General features: G+C 44.4%; 1 protein-coding gene across 6 annotated transcripts in view; it reads left to right on the plus strand.

The window, feature by feature from the left end:
• Positions 1-15452, plus strand: part of LOC138491794 (multiple epidermal growth factor-like domains protein 6) — a 1495213-nt gene that overhangs the window by 1202039 nt on the left and 277722 nt on the right. For 5 of the 6 annotated variants that reach the window (XM_069618507.1, XM_069618508.1, XM_069618505.1 and 2 more), the window contains one exon: positions 1735-1863. The exons of the other annotated variant lie outside the window; for it this stretch is intronic. In XM_069618507.1, the coding sequence (XP_069474608.1) occupies positions 1735-1863 (129 nt within the window). The remainder of the gene's footprint in view (positions 1-1734; positions 1864-15452) is intronic. 6 annotated transcript variants of the gene reach the window in all.

The following is a 15452-nucleotide window of genomic DNA, read 5'->3' on the forward strand; positions in this document are numbered from 1 at the left end:
TTCTCAAAGGAATTCTCCCTTTTCTCACTTTCCCCCAGAGGTTCAATGTGACCCAAGCTGTGATTTTCTCAAGGCTTCACTATTGCAATAGCTTCCTCCTCAATCTACCATCTTCCACTCAGCGACCCCTCCAGCTAATCCAGAATAGGGCACTAAGACTTATCCTTGGCCTTAAGCCCAGGGACCGCATCTCTCCTGCACTAAAATCTTCACTGGCTCCCGGTTGCTGCACAGAACAAATTTAAATCCCTCTGCCTCATCCACAAGGCGGTCTGGGCCCAGGGACCACACTGTCTTCAACTGTATCTTACTAAACACTTCCTCTCTAGACCACTACAGTCCTCTGTCCCTGGGTAAAGCGCTTTGCTAAACAGGGTAGGTAGTTGTTCGATTTCCTCAGCTGGCACCCTCCTATGGAACAGCCTCCCTCTCTCTCCGCCTTAAGCAGGATCTTCTTAAATTCCAGAAGTTCATTAAGACTCTCCTCTTCAACTCCTCCTTCCCTTCTTCTTTCCCCTGCTAATCACACAGTTGCTGCGATTGGGTGGCTTGGGCAATCGGCCCAGCTCCTGTGTATCTGCACTTGTACTTCCACCCTCTGCCCTGATGGCTCACACTTATATCCCTCGTGGCTCCAGGCCGTGTAGCACTCAACATTCCTAGCACTTCATCTGTGGCTCACCCACGAGCTCAGAGCCCACAGCGCTAACGCCCTGCCTTCTTCCTGCTACACTTGCACGTTCTGAATGCTCAAAATGCATAGTAGGTTCATCCCTTTTCCTCTTCCCCCCAACTGCTCTTATTTTATTGGTTTTTAATGTATTTCCCCCCGCTCCCTCCCTTGCCGTGTGGGTGCTTTGAAACAATATTTTTTTATTGTATAAACGCTTAAAAAGTAAACATGAATAAATAAATAAAACTTAAAGTAACAATCAAAGGATTCTAATCTGCACCAGGCGGTCTCACCACAGACCTATGCATGCTTATTGCTTCCTAGATCCCAGCCGCTGGGCTGCTGGGTGCACTTTCCATGGTCTGGGGAGTTTGAAACCATGAGGAGGTCCCTTAAGTGCCCATACGCGATATTACTATGAACAGTGTAATAAATGGATGTTGGATAGCTAGATTCTTGCTGCACTTAGCGGTAGCTTCGTTTTTGCCAATTCTTTGTCACTCTGTTGTATAGCTACAATGTTGTCAATCTTAATGCTGTTGCTGCCTTTGCAACCTTTTTTCTTTACCGGCAAAGGCCTAATGTCTACCTTTCACACTGTGTTCTCTCTTACTCTTACTAGCTCAACCCCACATTCCTCTGAACCCTTACTCCAAATGTTGCTTGATTCCCAAGTGATATTTGCAGCCTCAATATTACACTCTGTTATTCGTGCGATGTATAGTGAACTGTCACAATTTATGACACGCACTGCATCCTTGGTCAGGAATGAAAAATCCTTTCCGTGCACTTCCCCTTGCGCGATACCTGACATGGAATAAAGTGATTGAAGATGCATGTGTGGGTTATTGTGAATAAGGGATGATCAAGTGTCCCACACCACAGTGGCTTGGGTAAATCCACACATGTGCATGCAGTAGTGGAGATTTATGTGGTGCAATCCCAAGACGTGTGCACCTCCCAGGCAATGTTCGTAGAACATGAATTCAACGCAATAGTGTGCAATACCAGGAGCCTTTTAGATGTTCTCTACTCACAGTCTGTTTCCAATCTATCCCCAGTGTGTCCAGATGGATTTTTCGGTGTTGGGTGCAGCCAGATGTGTAACTGTGACAACAGCGCTACCTGCAACCACATCACAGGGCTATGCCACTGTCCCCCTGGCTGGATGGGGGCCAAGTGCAACCAATGTACGTATGACTGGTTCAAGATAACATGTGTCACTGCTCGTTGCTTCTGCTTCAACAAGAGCTTGACAGATTTCACATCTACCCTTTAGGAGTAACTTTACGGATTCCTGTTTAAAGAAACAATTAGTTATCTGATGTTAATTTTCTTTCTGCTGGAATATCACACAAAAGTCCAAGAACACCTCTTATTACTTCATGCTTTTTGAAACTATGTTTAATTCCTTTGTTTATTTGTAGTAGCAACTGTGGCCCTTGGATATTGAGCAACATTTACACTGCTTGCACTTGCTTAAACTTAGTTCTCGCATCTTTTTTGAGGACCTTAATCTACGAGGACCTTAATCATTTGAGGACCTTAACTAAAGTGCTGGTTTCCTTGACCCATTAAATATTGATATGCAGTCAGTGTTTCAGGATATACCTAGTGATTATGAATGAGGAAGATTTACATACGATGATCTTCAAAGAATATTATGTACATATTGTGCATGGAACAGTACTGTTTGCACCGCTGCATTGGACGAGATATTTGTGTGGTCTTGAGGATATTTTGAAAACCAGGGAACTTTTAGTTTTACACATACCGGAATTTAACTTTGAACTCTACACATACTGAAACTTCAGTATGTCATCAGTGGGGGTTCATGCGGTATCAAGTAAAAAAAGATATCACTTAAACAATAATGACAAAGGTTGATTTGGAGTGGTCATTCTAAAGCGACCTGTCACACCGCTGGACGTACACGAGAGGGCGCAGGAGCTGGTAGGCACGGCCAGGCTGGAAGAGGGAAGACGCGGTTGTGTTGTGTTGTGTTTAATATATGTGTGTGTGTCTGTGTGACTGTGTCTGGCTGTAAATTTGTGGGTGTGTATAGGGAAGCAGTGGGAATGTTTGTTGTGGGGGAGGGGAGTGAGGTGGAGGAGCGGAATGTATGCAGAAGTATGTTTGTGGGTGTCTGTGTCAGTGTGATGGCGGTTGAGGGGGAACATTTTTAGAGAGTGGTCGAGCAATGGGCAGCTCGAGTGGTCAACCCCCGAATCTTAAGATCCTGTAGTGGAAAAAGTGGTGGGCGTGGGCTAGGGATCAGCTTCCAAAAGGGTTTGGGGGAGGTAAAATCCAACTGGTAATTCTGCAATCGAACCATTTGAAGAACGCTCGCAGATCCAGATCTTCAATTTTCACAGGATAAACATATGACTGTCCTCAAACACCATCCTAACTAACTCATCCTGCAACAAGCACCCTACCCTCTAGCTTAGCAACAATCATTTATGCAAAGCTGTGTATTCTCAGACTACTCGAGATTGTATACAGAAACTAGTAGGATACTTTCGATACTTCTGAACTTTGGAAAATAATGGTGCAACTCATTGCTTGATGTGAATGGAAACAACATGAGGACAATAGAAACATTTTTATGATGAAACAGTGACAAGAACAGACATAATTGCAGAAATTCTCCCTGATGAAGGACAAAGTATAGGTCCGAAATGCATTGGCATATTATTTCTGCTTCTTCTAAATAGACAAAGTAAAGAAGTCATTTACTAAAAGTTCCGTCTCTGACATATTTTTTCTAAGAACATTTGGTGTCTTTGATGCGCAATTATCTACAATTTATTTATCCACAAATATAAATGAAACCAATAACCTTCAGTAGTCTTCACTACAATTGGCGACCCAAGGTCTGATGACAATTTTTTGCATTTTATTCAGTCACTATCAGGGCTAACCCAGGAGGCAAGGGCATCTCTGTCATTGGCCCGTGGGGCCAGGGGAGTTTTGTCACCTTATACTAAACTAGGGGTTTAGCCTCCAGAGCTAACACAAATAGAAGCTACATAATATCAGCATAACCATACAGGTCTGGGTAAAGTTGATGATGACATGTTTGATACATTTTCAGGTGTACTCTTAATCATTGATCTAATGGCTATTTGCTACTTATGGCAGCTAGGAAAGCACTGCCCCTATTTGCTTGTCTTTGATTGATCCAGGTGGCTTTTCACCGAATAAAATGTTCCTGAAAGAGATTGGAGTACACTTTCTAATAATATTGACTAGCCCAAGGCTCTCTCCAATCGTAAGGGTAAGGGTTGCCCAAACATTACTTAAGGCATTGTTTTGGATGAGAGAACTATGGCATGAATAGCAGGTGTACCCATTCTTCACACAGTAATTCCCAGGACTGAACCGTGGAAGCTTGAAGTGCTGTAACCACACGTGTACGGTTGAAGCATGTACGTTTCTTACTGTTGAGATGGCATACATTCATCCACTTCTGTGGCAAATGAAGGTCCTGTAATTATCATGAAAGATTTGCCAGGATGTGATGGACAACGTCATTGAGGACACTATTGAAGAGACATGCACCATTTCCTGTCAAACGCATTACTATAAAAGCACTGTTTTGTGTCACACATAGGACTTCAAAAGTGAGTGCCACTAATGTCAGCTAGAATGTTGGTAGTGAGGATAGTTTGGAACAATTAACTGATTAAGTTTTTATGAACTGCTGAACTTCAGGAACAATGAACGGAGAACTAGGACAGGACTACGGCTCAGAGAGCCATATGGTAGGGGTAAGCATTGCAGACCACTTAAAAAATTCTGCTTTTTACATTACCTACTGTTAGGGAGAATTCTCATAAATGTGCTAATTCCTTTCACCTTAGAGACCCCAGCAACTTTGCTAGATTTTGAAGACTCAATTTCTTTACCTGGGTAGAGTGTGAGCCTTTTTTTCCCACTCTCTCATGTATTTTGATGTTTGCTTTACTCTTGTGTTCTTTGATTATGGTGTTTTAAGATAACTCCATAGGCATCATCTTTTCATGTGTGTTACACAGCACCCTCAGTGCAGTGACACAAGGAAGCTTTTTAGGCTGTCCCAAGGTTTAAATACCTTCTCTGGGATAAACTACTGTTTCCCAGTGAATGTAAAGTTAAATTGACTTTACTAGTCTTTTTAATTCCCTAGACCAGCAAACACTATCTTACATTAGGGTGCTGGATGGGTTACGTAGTATCCCCTATGTCTAGAAACTCATGTAGCAGTCAAATGCTACCCTTTCCTATTGAAATGGCTGGTGGCAGTGGTTTTACAACGAACTACCATGATTTTTCCCGTCCGCGAACACCGGTAGCTAAAAATCACAGGAGCCATGTTTTTCAAGATGGCGCCTAAGCCCCCTTTGTTTAAACAGGTCCCGGTCTTCTTTTTTCGCCATTTCTTTTTGGAAAGGTCCTTCTAGAGTTTGTCTCTGTGCGCCAAACTAGGTTTGTTCCTTTGTTTCTATGCCTTTGGAGGGCTTCAGGACTGAAGACCGCCTCTGGCGTCTGAGTGTCTGGGTTGGCAGTAGGTGAGGGAGGTGCCCGAACTCCCCATGCTTAGTCTCCTAGGAGACCCAAATGCACTCTGGCGCGAATGGCTGGCTGACTGTCTGGCAAGGACAGCCACCCTGCTGGGAGAGTGGCAGCTAGGATGGAATGAAAGGGAGAAAACTGGATAAAAGGCGAGTCTCTTGGCTTGGAAGGCAGAGTCGACCACTGGAACAAAAGAACCGAAGATGAGCTGGAAGAGGACGGCTGCTGCAACTACTGGACCGTTGGTTTGCCCGGTGGAACATTGCTGCAGGTTCGAATTGCCAAGTTCATCTCGACAGAGAAGCCATTTCAAGGACGACTTCTTCCTTTGAGTTGGTGGGACCAATCAACTCGTAAGCCACCTGAATACCATTCTCAGTGCTGGTTAGGATTAACCAGGGAGAAGGACACCAGCTTGTGTGCTTGAAGCACAGCAAACGGAATTGAAGATTTGCCAAGTTGTCAGCTTTGTGACCCTGTGAAAACAAAGAAATTGATATGAGGCCGGGAAGCCCAAAGGAAACACACCAACACAGGTTACAAAGAACATACAAAGTGCTTTATTGAAAAGCTACAACAGTTACCAAAAAGTCAATTGACAAACAGATAGCTATTCGGCTCTCAGAGTAACAGAACGAACTTCAACGAGAGTTCACTGCGTTAGTGTGAGAGACCGTACATTGGGATACTCGTGCTTTTATACTTTTTATCCAGCTCTGGCCAACCCCCTCGCAGGTTAACCATTCTTAGGACCAGGTCTAGGGTTTCTTGCCAGGTCAATCCCATAATGTATGCATTTTGATCAGTTTCGCTGATACAGTTGTTCATTTACACATAGGTCAGGGATAGGATAAGGTCTCAGTTCGCGACCCCAACAAGTGGCCTGCAGGCATATTATTTATTCATGTGTGCGGAGGTCACAACGGCCAGAATCCCACTCGAAATGTCATTCGGCCTCCATTTTGGTGTTCAGGGTGACTTCCACATTTACAAGAGAACCTAAAATGGCGGCCAAATCCAAGATGGCGACTTACACAGTGCATTAAGGTCAAGACCTTGCCGCGGAATCTGTTTACGCGATGTTTTTAGACAACTTGGCGTAGGCCAACACACATTCAAACAATGAAATAGGAGGTATAATGTTATTTCGATTCCAACAGACCCTCCTTTTGGCCTATGCCAAGTGCTAACATCATTCCTAATACTTTTGAAAATATCTCCATGTGTTATCATCCATAGGTTCTGAATCATTGTCTGTAATGTCTATAGCCATTAGGTCGTTCATCAAAACCTCTTGTAACATGAATTCTTTAGATGCTGTATCCGGGGCATATATTTTATGCCCTATTGCGCTCACTGCTTGGGCACAACATCCCCCTAACATTCCACATATACTTGGGAGGCATTGAAAACAGCAACAAAGGAATAGCAGGATCCCCAAAATAACCAGAATAACAGAAAGCACATTCCAACCCCAAGATCGTAAAGAATCCCAGAACCAAGTGCTGAGGTTCCAGTCTCCTACAGGCATGTGTACTTCAGAACTAAGAGTATGCAAGTTCTGTATTGCTTTAAAAATTGTTGGCGAGGAGTCTGGTACAAAAACACAGCAAGCGGACCCCACTAATTTGCATACTCCACCTCGTTCTGCCAAAATTACATCTAATGCCATCCGATTTTGGAGTGCTACCAATCTTATTGCTTTTTGCTCTAAGGTCATATTGTAGAGTATGTCCGTGGTCCGGTTGATCGTTCTCTCCAGTACCCTTGCTAATCCCCTAATTTTCTCTGAGTTTGTTATTTGTCCCCAAAAGGGCACAACTGATTTCGCTATGTCTCCCAATACTTGCCCAGGGGTATCTCCGTTCTTGTCTCGCCGTGGGCGAGCCTTAGAAACCTCCAATGTACTTGCTACAAATACCCCGGGTAACAATATTCCTAAATAACAGGTTCCCTGCCAATCCTTGGGCAACCAGGGAAATGCTAAACTACCACAAACAAAATAAACAGGCCCCCCTACATACAGAGGCCTGTTTTCCCCAGTCAAATTTACAATGTTTTTACAACCTTCAAAATCTCCCATTGGCCTAGTGCCATTTCTTTGCACACCGAAGGGAACCGAGTCAGGGCTATGATTTATCGAATAAGAAGGAGTTACAGCGTCCTTATTGCCTATCGGAGCCATTTTAAAGGAAATTAGAGTTTCAAAAGGAAGAGATAGTTTGTCAGACAGCCTAATAGAAGCGATGTTAGGTTTACTTCTATTTGCGAAAAGCGAGCATCCCAGGGGAGTCAATTCACGTTTCTCAAGATCATTCAGATTAGTTCCATCAAAGTTCCCTGAGATGCTATCATTCCATCGGCCAAAGAATAGTGCTCTAAGAGAGGCATAGCAAGCAGTCGTTGAAGGTAGAGGATGTATATATCATCCCAGTCCCTTGTTCCCATGTTTCGGTAAATGAGTGCAAATCCAACAATTACTCTTATTAAAAATGGCATGAGTAGCATTCATTACTATCATCAGAGTGTTATTATGATACTTTTGTCTATGTTGGGTGTCTCTAGGGGACAGAGTGTGAAGGTGTACAGAGGGAGCCAAAACAGTTGGTACAATCTCGGTCAGTAGTAAAGGTTTCAGAGGATAGATTTCTTCAAAATACCAAAGTCCTACAGCAGCAGTTGCAAAAATAACAATTATCATTATCAAAACACAACAGTACGTTTTCGAGGCCCAGGCACATTGTTCATTGTCCAATTTGGTCACCCCCTTATTCATAAATCCAGTGCGGGGGGCAGCAGCGGAGGTGGCAGGCATCGTAGTTCCTCAATCGACGACCCCAATGTTCGTTGCTGGCGACGCTACGGTCGCGCGATTTCTTAGTCCTTCCCAACCCTAGCCAGCAGAATCCCTTTTGTTCAACAGAACTTTCTCATAAAAAGAGAATTTCCAATCACTTCCTTTTTCCAGATGCACGAAAAACTCGTGCCGTAGTTCTATTTCCTTCGTCGAAGGTTGTACCTGGTGGTACCCAAAATTGTCTGGTCCGGAAGTAAAGTGTCGTCACTTCCTGAGGGAAGCGACGTCTCGGAGGCGACGGAAGTCGCAGAGCTTGAAACAGTGTTTTCCGGAAGTGATTTTTCAAGAGAGTGCGGAGACGAAATGGACTGTTCCCCAAGCTCCTCAGGCTCAGAGAAATTCTCCGACGCACTCACAGCGCTGTTTGATACTCCAAAATCAGAGACTGTGGCATCAGTGAGGAGTTCTGCTTCTTCTGTAACGTGTGGCGTCGGGTGAGGAAGTTTCTTGACATGCGTCACGTGAATCCAGTTCTTCTTTCCAGCCACCCGCACTGCTGTCCTGGTGACCAGTAACACCTGGTGGGGTCCCCGCCAGCGAGGCGCGAGACAGGAAGACCTCTCGTGGGCCTTCACTAGGACCCAACTTCCAGGCTGTATATCGTGTCCTGGACCCGTGAACCGTACAGGTAAAGCCGAGTGTACCTGGTGATAAATGAAATACAGGTTTTTAGTTAACTGGTTACAGTAGTCTACAAGCAATACATTTTCCACCTCTCTCAGGGCTTTAGGTTTTGGGAGACCCCAAATGTTAGCAGGTCTCCCCATCACTACCTCAAACGGAGAAAGCCCATTCTTAGTCTGAGGTGTGGTCCGCATAGCTAATAACACGATAGGTAAGGCATCTGGCCATTTTAACTTGGTATCAGCACATGTCTTTGCAAGCTTATTCTTTAAAATACCGTTGTCTTTCCACCAACCCAGCGCTTTGAGGATGTCTAGCTGAGTGAAATTGTTTCTCAATACATAGGGCTGTGCATATCTGCAAAATTACTGCTGCAATAAAGTGGGGACCATTATCTGACCAAATTATCCTCGGGAGCCCAAATCGAGGAAAGAATTCTTTTACCATAATCTTTGCAGTGGTAATGGCGGTAGCATCTTTAACGGGGAAAGCCTCGACCCATTTACTGAAGGCACAAATAATCACAAGAACATATTTCAGATTATTACATCGTTCCATTTCAATAAAATCAAAGTGAACGACCTCGAAGGGAACAGAAGGGGGCCCAAAGCTTCCCCTTGGAGTCACTGTCCCCTTACCCACATTGTGCTGTAGGCAGATCATACAGTTCTGGATGTGCCTCTTCGCAGTCTCAAGAATCTTGTCATTTACCCAAACTTGTTCTAACATTTTCGTGATCTGCTGGGCACACCCATGCGTAGGACCGTGTGCCATCGTAACCATTGCCAATACATATGAATCAGGGAGCAACCATTTCCCTTCGGATGTATCCACCCAACACCCTTCATCATCCAGTTTCCCCATTCCTTCAGCCCACCTTTTAGATTCTTCTATTGTGGCATCAGTTTGAATATCTCGCGCAGACCCAATACCTTCATCCATTATGTAAGCATCTCTCATTTCCCTCAAGGCATACATGTCCGTGCTAAGGTCCGTGGCCGTTTGTCTGGCTATCAAGTCCGCAAAAGCGTTCCCTTTGCCCACATCATCTATGACCTTGCGATGTGCTGCACATTTCATGATCGCTAACTGTTTAGGGAGTGAGAGTGCCGAGAGTAATTGCACTACCAAGGGGCCATGCTAGATCTTGGTCCCATGTGAGGTCAGGAACCCTCTTTCCGACCAGAGCCTCCCAAAGTTGTGAGCCACCCCAAATGCGTACTGGCTATCAGTATATATATTTACTCTACGCCCTTGGGAAAGTTCACAAGCTCGGGTCAACGCTATAATCTCTGCGGCCTACGCGGAGTTATGCGAAATTCTCTTAGATTCAACAACTTTGCTCAATGTAGTAACTGCATAAGCAGCTGTAGATGTACCATCCGAAAGTTTGAAGCAGGAGCCATCACAAAACAGCTCCCCTTCTGCATTATCCAAAGGAGTATCTATGAGATCTATCCTGCCCTTCGTTTCTTGTTCAGTGGTATACAGGCAGTCATGTAATTCTTCGTCACCGCAAACAGTGTTTTGCGGGAAAGGTAAGAGTTCAGCCGGATTAAGAACACAACACCTCTTAATTTGGATGTGAGGGGCGAACAGAATTAGTTCATACCTTGAAAACCGAGCAGAGGTGAGGTGTTGCGTTCGGGTTTTGTTCAATAAAATATCAACAGAGTGAGGTACCATCAAAATCAAATCATGGCCTAGGACCATTCCCTCACTCTGTTTTACAGACGCGGCAGCAGCAGCGACAGCGCGCAAACATCTTGGCAAAGCGCATGCGACAGGATCAAGGGCGGAGGAGTCGTAGCCGCACGGCCTATTCTTCCCTCCCTGTTCCTGTGTTAACACAGCCAAAGGACATCCATCACATTCATGCACAAACAACACAAAGGCCTTGTCATAATTTGGAGTACCCAGAACCGGTGCAGAACATAGCGCGGTTTTGAGACGCTCAAATGATCGTTGATGTTCCGATTCCCATGGCAGTGGCAGAGAAATGCCCTTTTTCGTCAGAGCCAACATCGGTTTTATCACTAGCGAGAAGTTCGGGATCCACAACCTACAGTAAGAAGCCATACCTATTAGGGCTCTGACTTCCTTCTGTGTATTTGGAACAGACATGCCAGAAATGTGTTTTATTCTTTCAGGTGTCAATCTTCTCCCCTCCTTTGACAGGAGGTCGCCTAAATAGGCGACCTCCTGAAAAAAATATTAAAATTTTTTAAGCAAAGCTTTGTGACCATTTTTAGCTAGATGAACAAGCAACAGTACAGTGCCTTCTTTACAAGCACCCTGAGTCTGCAGCCAAAAACAAATCGTCAACATATTGAAGCAGCGTGCAAGTAGGTGGCAATTCAAGGGTGTCGAGCTGCTCTTTCAAAGCTCTACTATAAATTTTGGGACTTTCAGTATACCCTTGAGGTGCCCTTGTAAATGTAAATGAGCGTCCCTCCAAGGTGAACGCAAACAGATATCTGCTTTCTTTATGTATAGGAATACTAAAGAAAGCGTTTTTTAAATCCACAACGCTGAAGTGCGTAGCCGTAGCAGGGATCATTGTTAATATCGTCGTCACATTGGGCACAATTGGAAATTGTGGGGCGACCACTCTGTTAATAGCACGAAGATCAATTAGGAACCAGTATGGAATTGCATTGTCGCCTTTCTTTTATACAGGCAAGATCGGACTGTTACACAAACTACCTGTAATCTCCTCGATCACCCCACGATGCACAAAATCGGAGACAATGCATTTCAAAGCACGTTCGCCCTCGACTGATTTTATACTGCGGAATGCGTGGCAGTTTCACTCCATGTTTCAGAACTATTTTAACGGGCTCAATCTGTAACACCCCGACATCATTGTCGTCCACCGCCCACAAACATTCCGGGACAATGCTAAACTCGGGAGGTAAAGGTCGAATCAAGAACTGAGAATTAGGAAGTTGTTGTGGTGAAACCGTCAGCCGTACTCCATCAGAAGAACAATGAATTACTGCGTTCAATTTCTTTAACAAATTCAATCCCAGCTAATTCTCTCCACAGTTTGAAGTGAGAAGAAAAGGGCAATGGTCCGTAAAGGGACCCAAAGAAACAGATACCGGTGCAGAAACCGGACAGACAGTTGGTATACCAGAAAACTCTACGGAAACATTTGTTTGCCCTGACAGTGGAATGTTTGGAACCCGAGAATGATCAATGGAGCATTTTTCGCTCCAGTGTCAATCAAAAACTGGTGTTTCCTATTCCCTACTAATAATTCAACGTAGGGGCCTTTCTGATTAACGGGAATAGGTGAAGGTTCCAAACCCTGGTTCGGGCAATCCTAATGAAATACAGTATAGTCGAAAGGAAGCTCTTCAGAAAGGTAGACAGCAGAAGGGTGATCAAATATGTTCCTCGAGTCCATACTCGAGGTCTGATTTTCCCGTGAAAAAGGTTGCTGAGGATCTTGTAAAAGCTGACCTCTATCAGGGCCCCCTGCTCCAGGGCGGCCCCTAGGTCGTCTACCCATACCCCCAAACGCACTGTTTGACCTCTGGCAAAGGACAGGGCACTGTGCTCGCCAATGACCTTCCTGGCGGCAATAAGCACATTGATTAATATTCACAGGACCTAAAGGAGCATTTCCTTTTGGGACATACTGACCTCTAGTTTGTGTCGTGCCTCCTCTGGGGTTTCTAACAATTTGCTGTAATAATACTTTGGTTTTTAAATCTCCTTTCCTCTTTTCAATTTTTTCCTTCTCATCATTAACACGGTTCTCATAATACTGAGCCATGTGCAAAACCTCAGATTGAGATTTTGCCTGCCAAGCGCTCTGAGGACATAATCTGTGACTGGATGTCAGGTAACAATCCACGTACAAATTTGTCCACGAACAACCATTTCCCCGACTCTGTACCTAAATCCTGTCCACTGAAGTCAGAAAATACCTGCTCGAATATATTAAAAAATGTGGTGGCGCCTTCAGTTTTTCCTTGGACACAGGCCGTAAGCTTGTCCCAAATAATTCTTTTCTCTGGAATTATAGTTTTTAGTTTTGTGACAATTCTATCAGGCAAAGTAAGTATTACCTGTGGTGGTTTCTCACCAGCTGGTCTTTCCACATCAATTCTAATCATATTAGCCCACGTATCTCCCAATCCTGACACATCGTCTATTGTCCGAACCTGTTTCCATACATCTATGGGTAGGAGTACAGGGAATAACAAGTCAATATCACTCAAGGCGAACACAGAGGACTGCAAGACGGACTCTATTTCTTTGTAAAACCCTGTCGGGTTTTTCCTGATATCGGGAACTGATTGTCTAATTGTGTTCACTTCCTGTCGTGAAACCGGGACGTGAACGAATTACGATACATAATGTGCAGGGATATCCACAGCGGGGGCACCAGTCCCAGCGTTGGCGGGGATCTCAACTTTTGGGACAAAGGTCGGAAGAACCTCTCTCATAGGCAACTGAGATATAGGTACCTCTGGCCGTTTACTAAGCAACAGGGCCAGGTCGAGCGCTAAGGCAGCTGTAGAAGTATCGGGCGAAAAAGCCCTTTTACAAATCCCCAACAATTCTATGGGGCAACTAACTTTCTTTCTTACACATTCTTCTTGCAGGTGCTGTACCATCACCTGAATTACCTTTCTTTGCATTTCTATTGTATACTGACTATACGTGTCATATACTTCATCTGGCGGAATCGATGAATCTGAGATCCATCGAACCGCATCTTTAGTACAAATTCGTACTTCCTCAGGTGCCGATTTACGGCGCGGAAGGAACCGTTTCTGTACATATATTCTATCGTCTTCGTCGTCCTCATCTCGTGACTTTTCAAAGTCTTTCCTAAACTCGAACAATTTTTCAACATGCCCATATACTTTCTGCTCTGTGTCCCTCGAAAGTGCCAAAGCATTCAGATCTCTCACTCCTTGTGGAAGATCTGAATTTTGTAATATACCCCACATCACACACAAATGAGTCCCCAAACCTTCAATAAAAACATTTCTCTCGGGAAAACTATTCAAATTAGATAATGTGGAAAAAACATTAACTTGATCACCTTTCTCCATGCAATGCTTAGCCCATGCAAACAATTCCTGTTTCTTATCTGCAGAAACAGTATTACGGGTGACGATCTTTGATCCTGCACCTGGATCAACTTCAATCAATACGGGGCCACTCGGGAGCGGAGGTGTAGGTAAATTTAATAAAGGTGCAACTATCGGTGTAGAAGGAAGGGGCGGTGCGATAGGTGGAGGAACAACAACCAGAGGACTAGGAACAATAGGTTGTACAGGAGGAACAGGAATAACGACAGGAACAACAGCAAGAATGGGCAGAGTGCCCAAAATAGGAACATACAGAGGTGGCGCTGAGGCATCAGGCCTTCGTTCGTTTAACAATTTCTCAATAAATTCCTCGGAAACATGGAAATCTTTAGAGGGGTACATTTTCTGGATTCCAAGTGAAAAAGCCCTATCCATATTTTTAACTGATTCTGAACATTTTTCTTTATCATATAACAACGCCTTTTCAGCGTTGTCTTATGACGGCGTGAATGTTTATCCATACTTTTAAGCTGCTGTAACGCTTCTTTTTTCCAATTCTGTAAAACATCAAAGGCTGCAGGTCTAGCCTTCTTTTTTAGCAAGATTGATTCTAAGTATTCAATACGGGGGATCTCAAAACTACCGTTGATTGGCCACTGAAATTCGGAGGCATGTCTGGTCTGTCTGTGCCAAATATCATTAAATACTATACTTCCAATGCCATACTTACAGTACATAGTACATGCCGGCGACCCCTCCTGTGGTGCCGGGCGGCTAGATTCCAAGGATTGTCGATCACTGCGGAACAGAGCCCTAAAGCAGCTAGAAAATTTCCCAGGCATTTCACAAAGAATTGGTGTTACCTGGTCAATAATTGTGTCTGCAGATACAATACGCCAAATTCAAATTGTCAGGGTTAAATTAAGAGCCGGGTCACGACTGCACCTGACCAAACCTAAGGAGGACCGTACGGTTTATCAAAGAACTTACCTAACGAATTTTACCTTGTTTTTGGTGGTTTCGGCAAATCTGCCCGCCTCAAAAATGGACCCTCGTCAAGATGCCGTGTCAGACCACACGACTATCGTCCAAGGATCGGATCGTGCAGCGCCGCCGAGGTATCGCGTCTCGTTCGGTCGGGCCCGCAGAATCACACCGTCCGATCCCGGTTCGATAGTCTGCGTCAACCTTCAATGATCCGGCATCAATCTTGAGGGTCCCTATTCGGGCGCCAACTGTGAAAACAAAAAAATTGATATGAGGCCGGGAAGCCCAAAGGAAACACACCAACACAGGTTACAAAGAACATACAAAGTGCTTTACTGAAAAGCTACAACAGTTACCAAAAAGTCAATTGACAAACGGATAACTATTCGGCTCTCAGAGTAACAGAACGAACTTCAACGAGAGTTCACTGTGTTAGTGTGAGAGACCGTACATTGGGATACTCGTGCTTTTATACTTTTTATCCAGCTCTGGCCAACCCCCTCGCAGGTTAACCATTCTTAGGACCAGGTCTAGGGTTTTTTGCCAGGTCAATCCCATAATGTATGCATTTTGATCAGTTTCGCTGATACAGTTGTTCATTTACAAATAGGTCAGGGATAGGACAAGGTCTCAGTTCGCGACCCCAACAAGTGGCTTGCAGGCATATTATTTATTCATGTGTGCGGAGGTCACAACGGCC

The sequence above is a fragment of the Ambystoma mexicanum genome, chromosome 10 (genome assembly GCF_040938575.1).
Source record: "Ambystoma mexicanum isolate Mex_15411 chromosome 10, UKY_AmexF1_1, whole genome shotgun sequence".
Lineage (NCBI taxonomy): Eukaryota > Metazoa > Chordata > Amphibia > Caudata > Ambystomatidae > Ambystoma > Ambystoma mexicanum.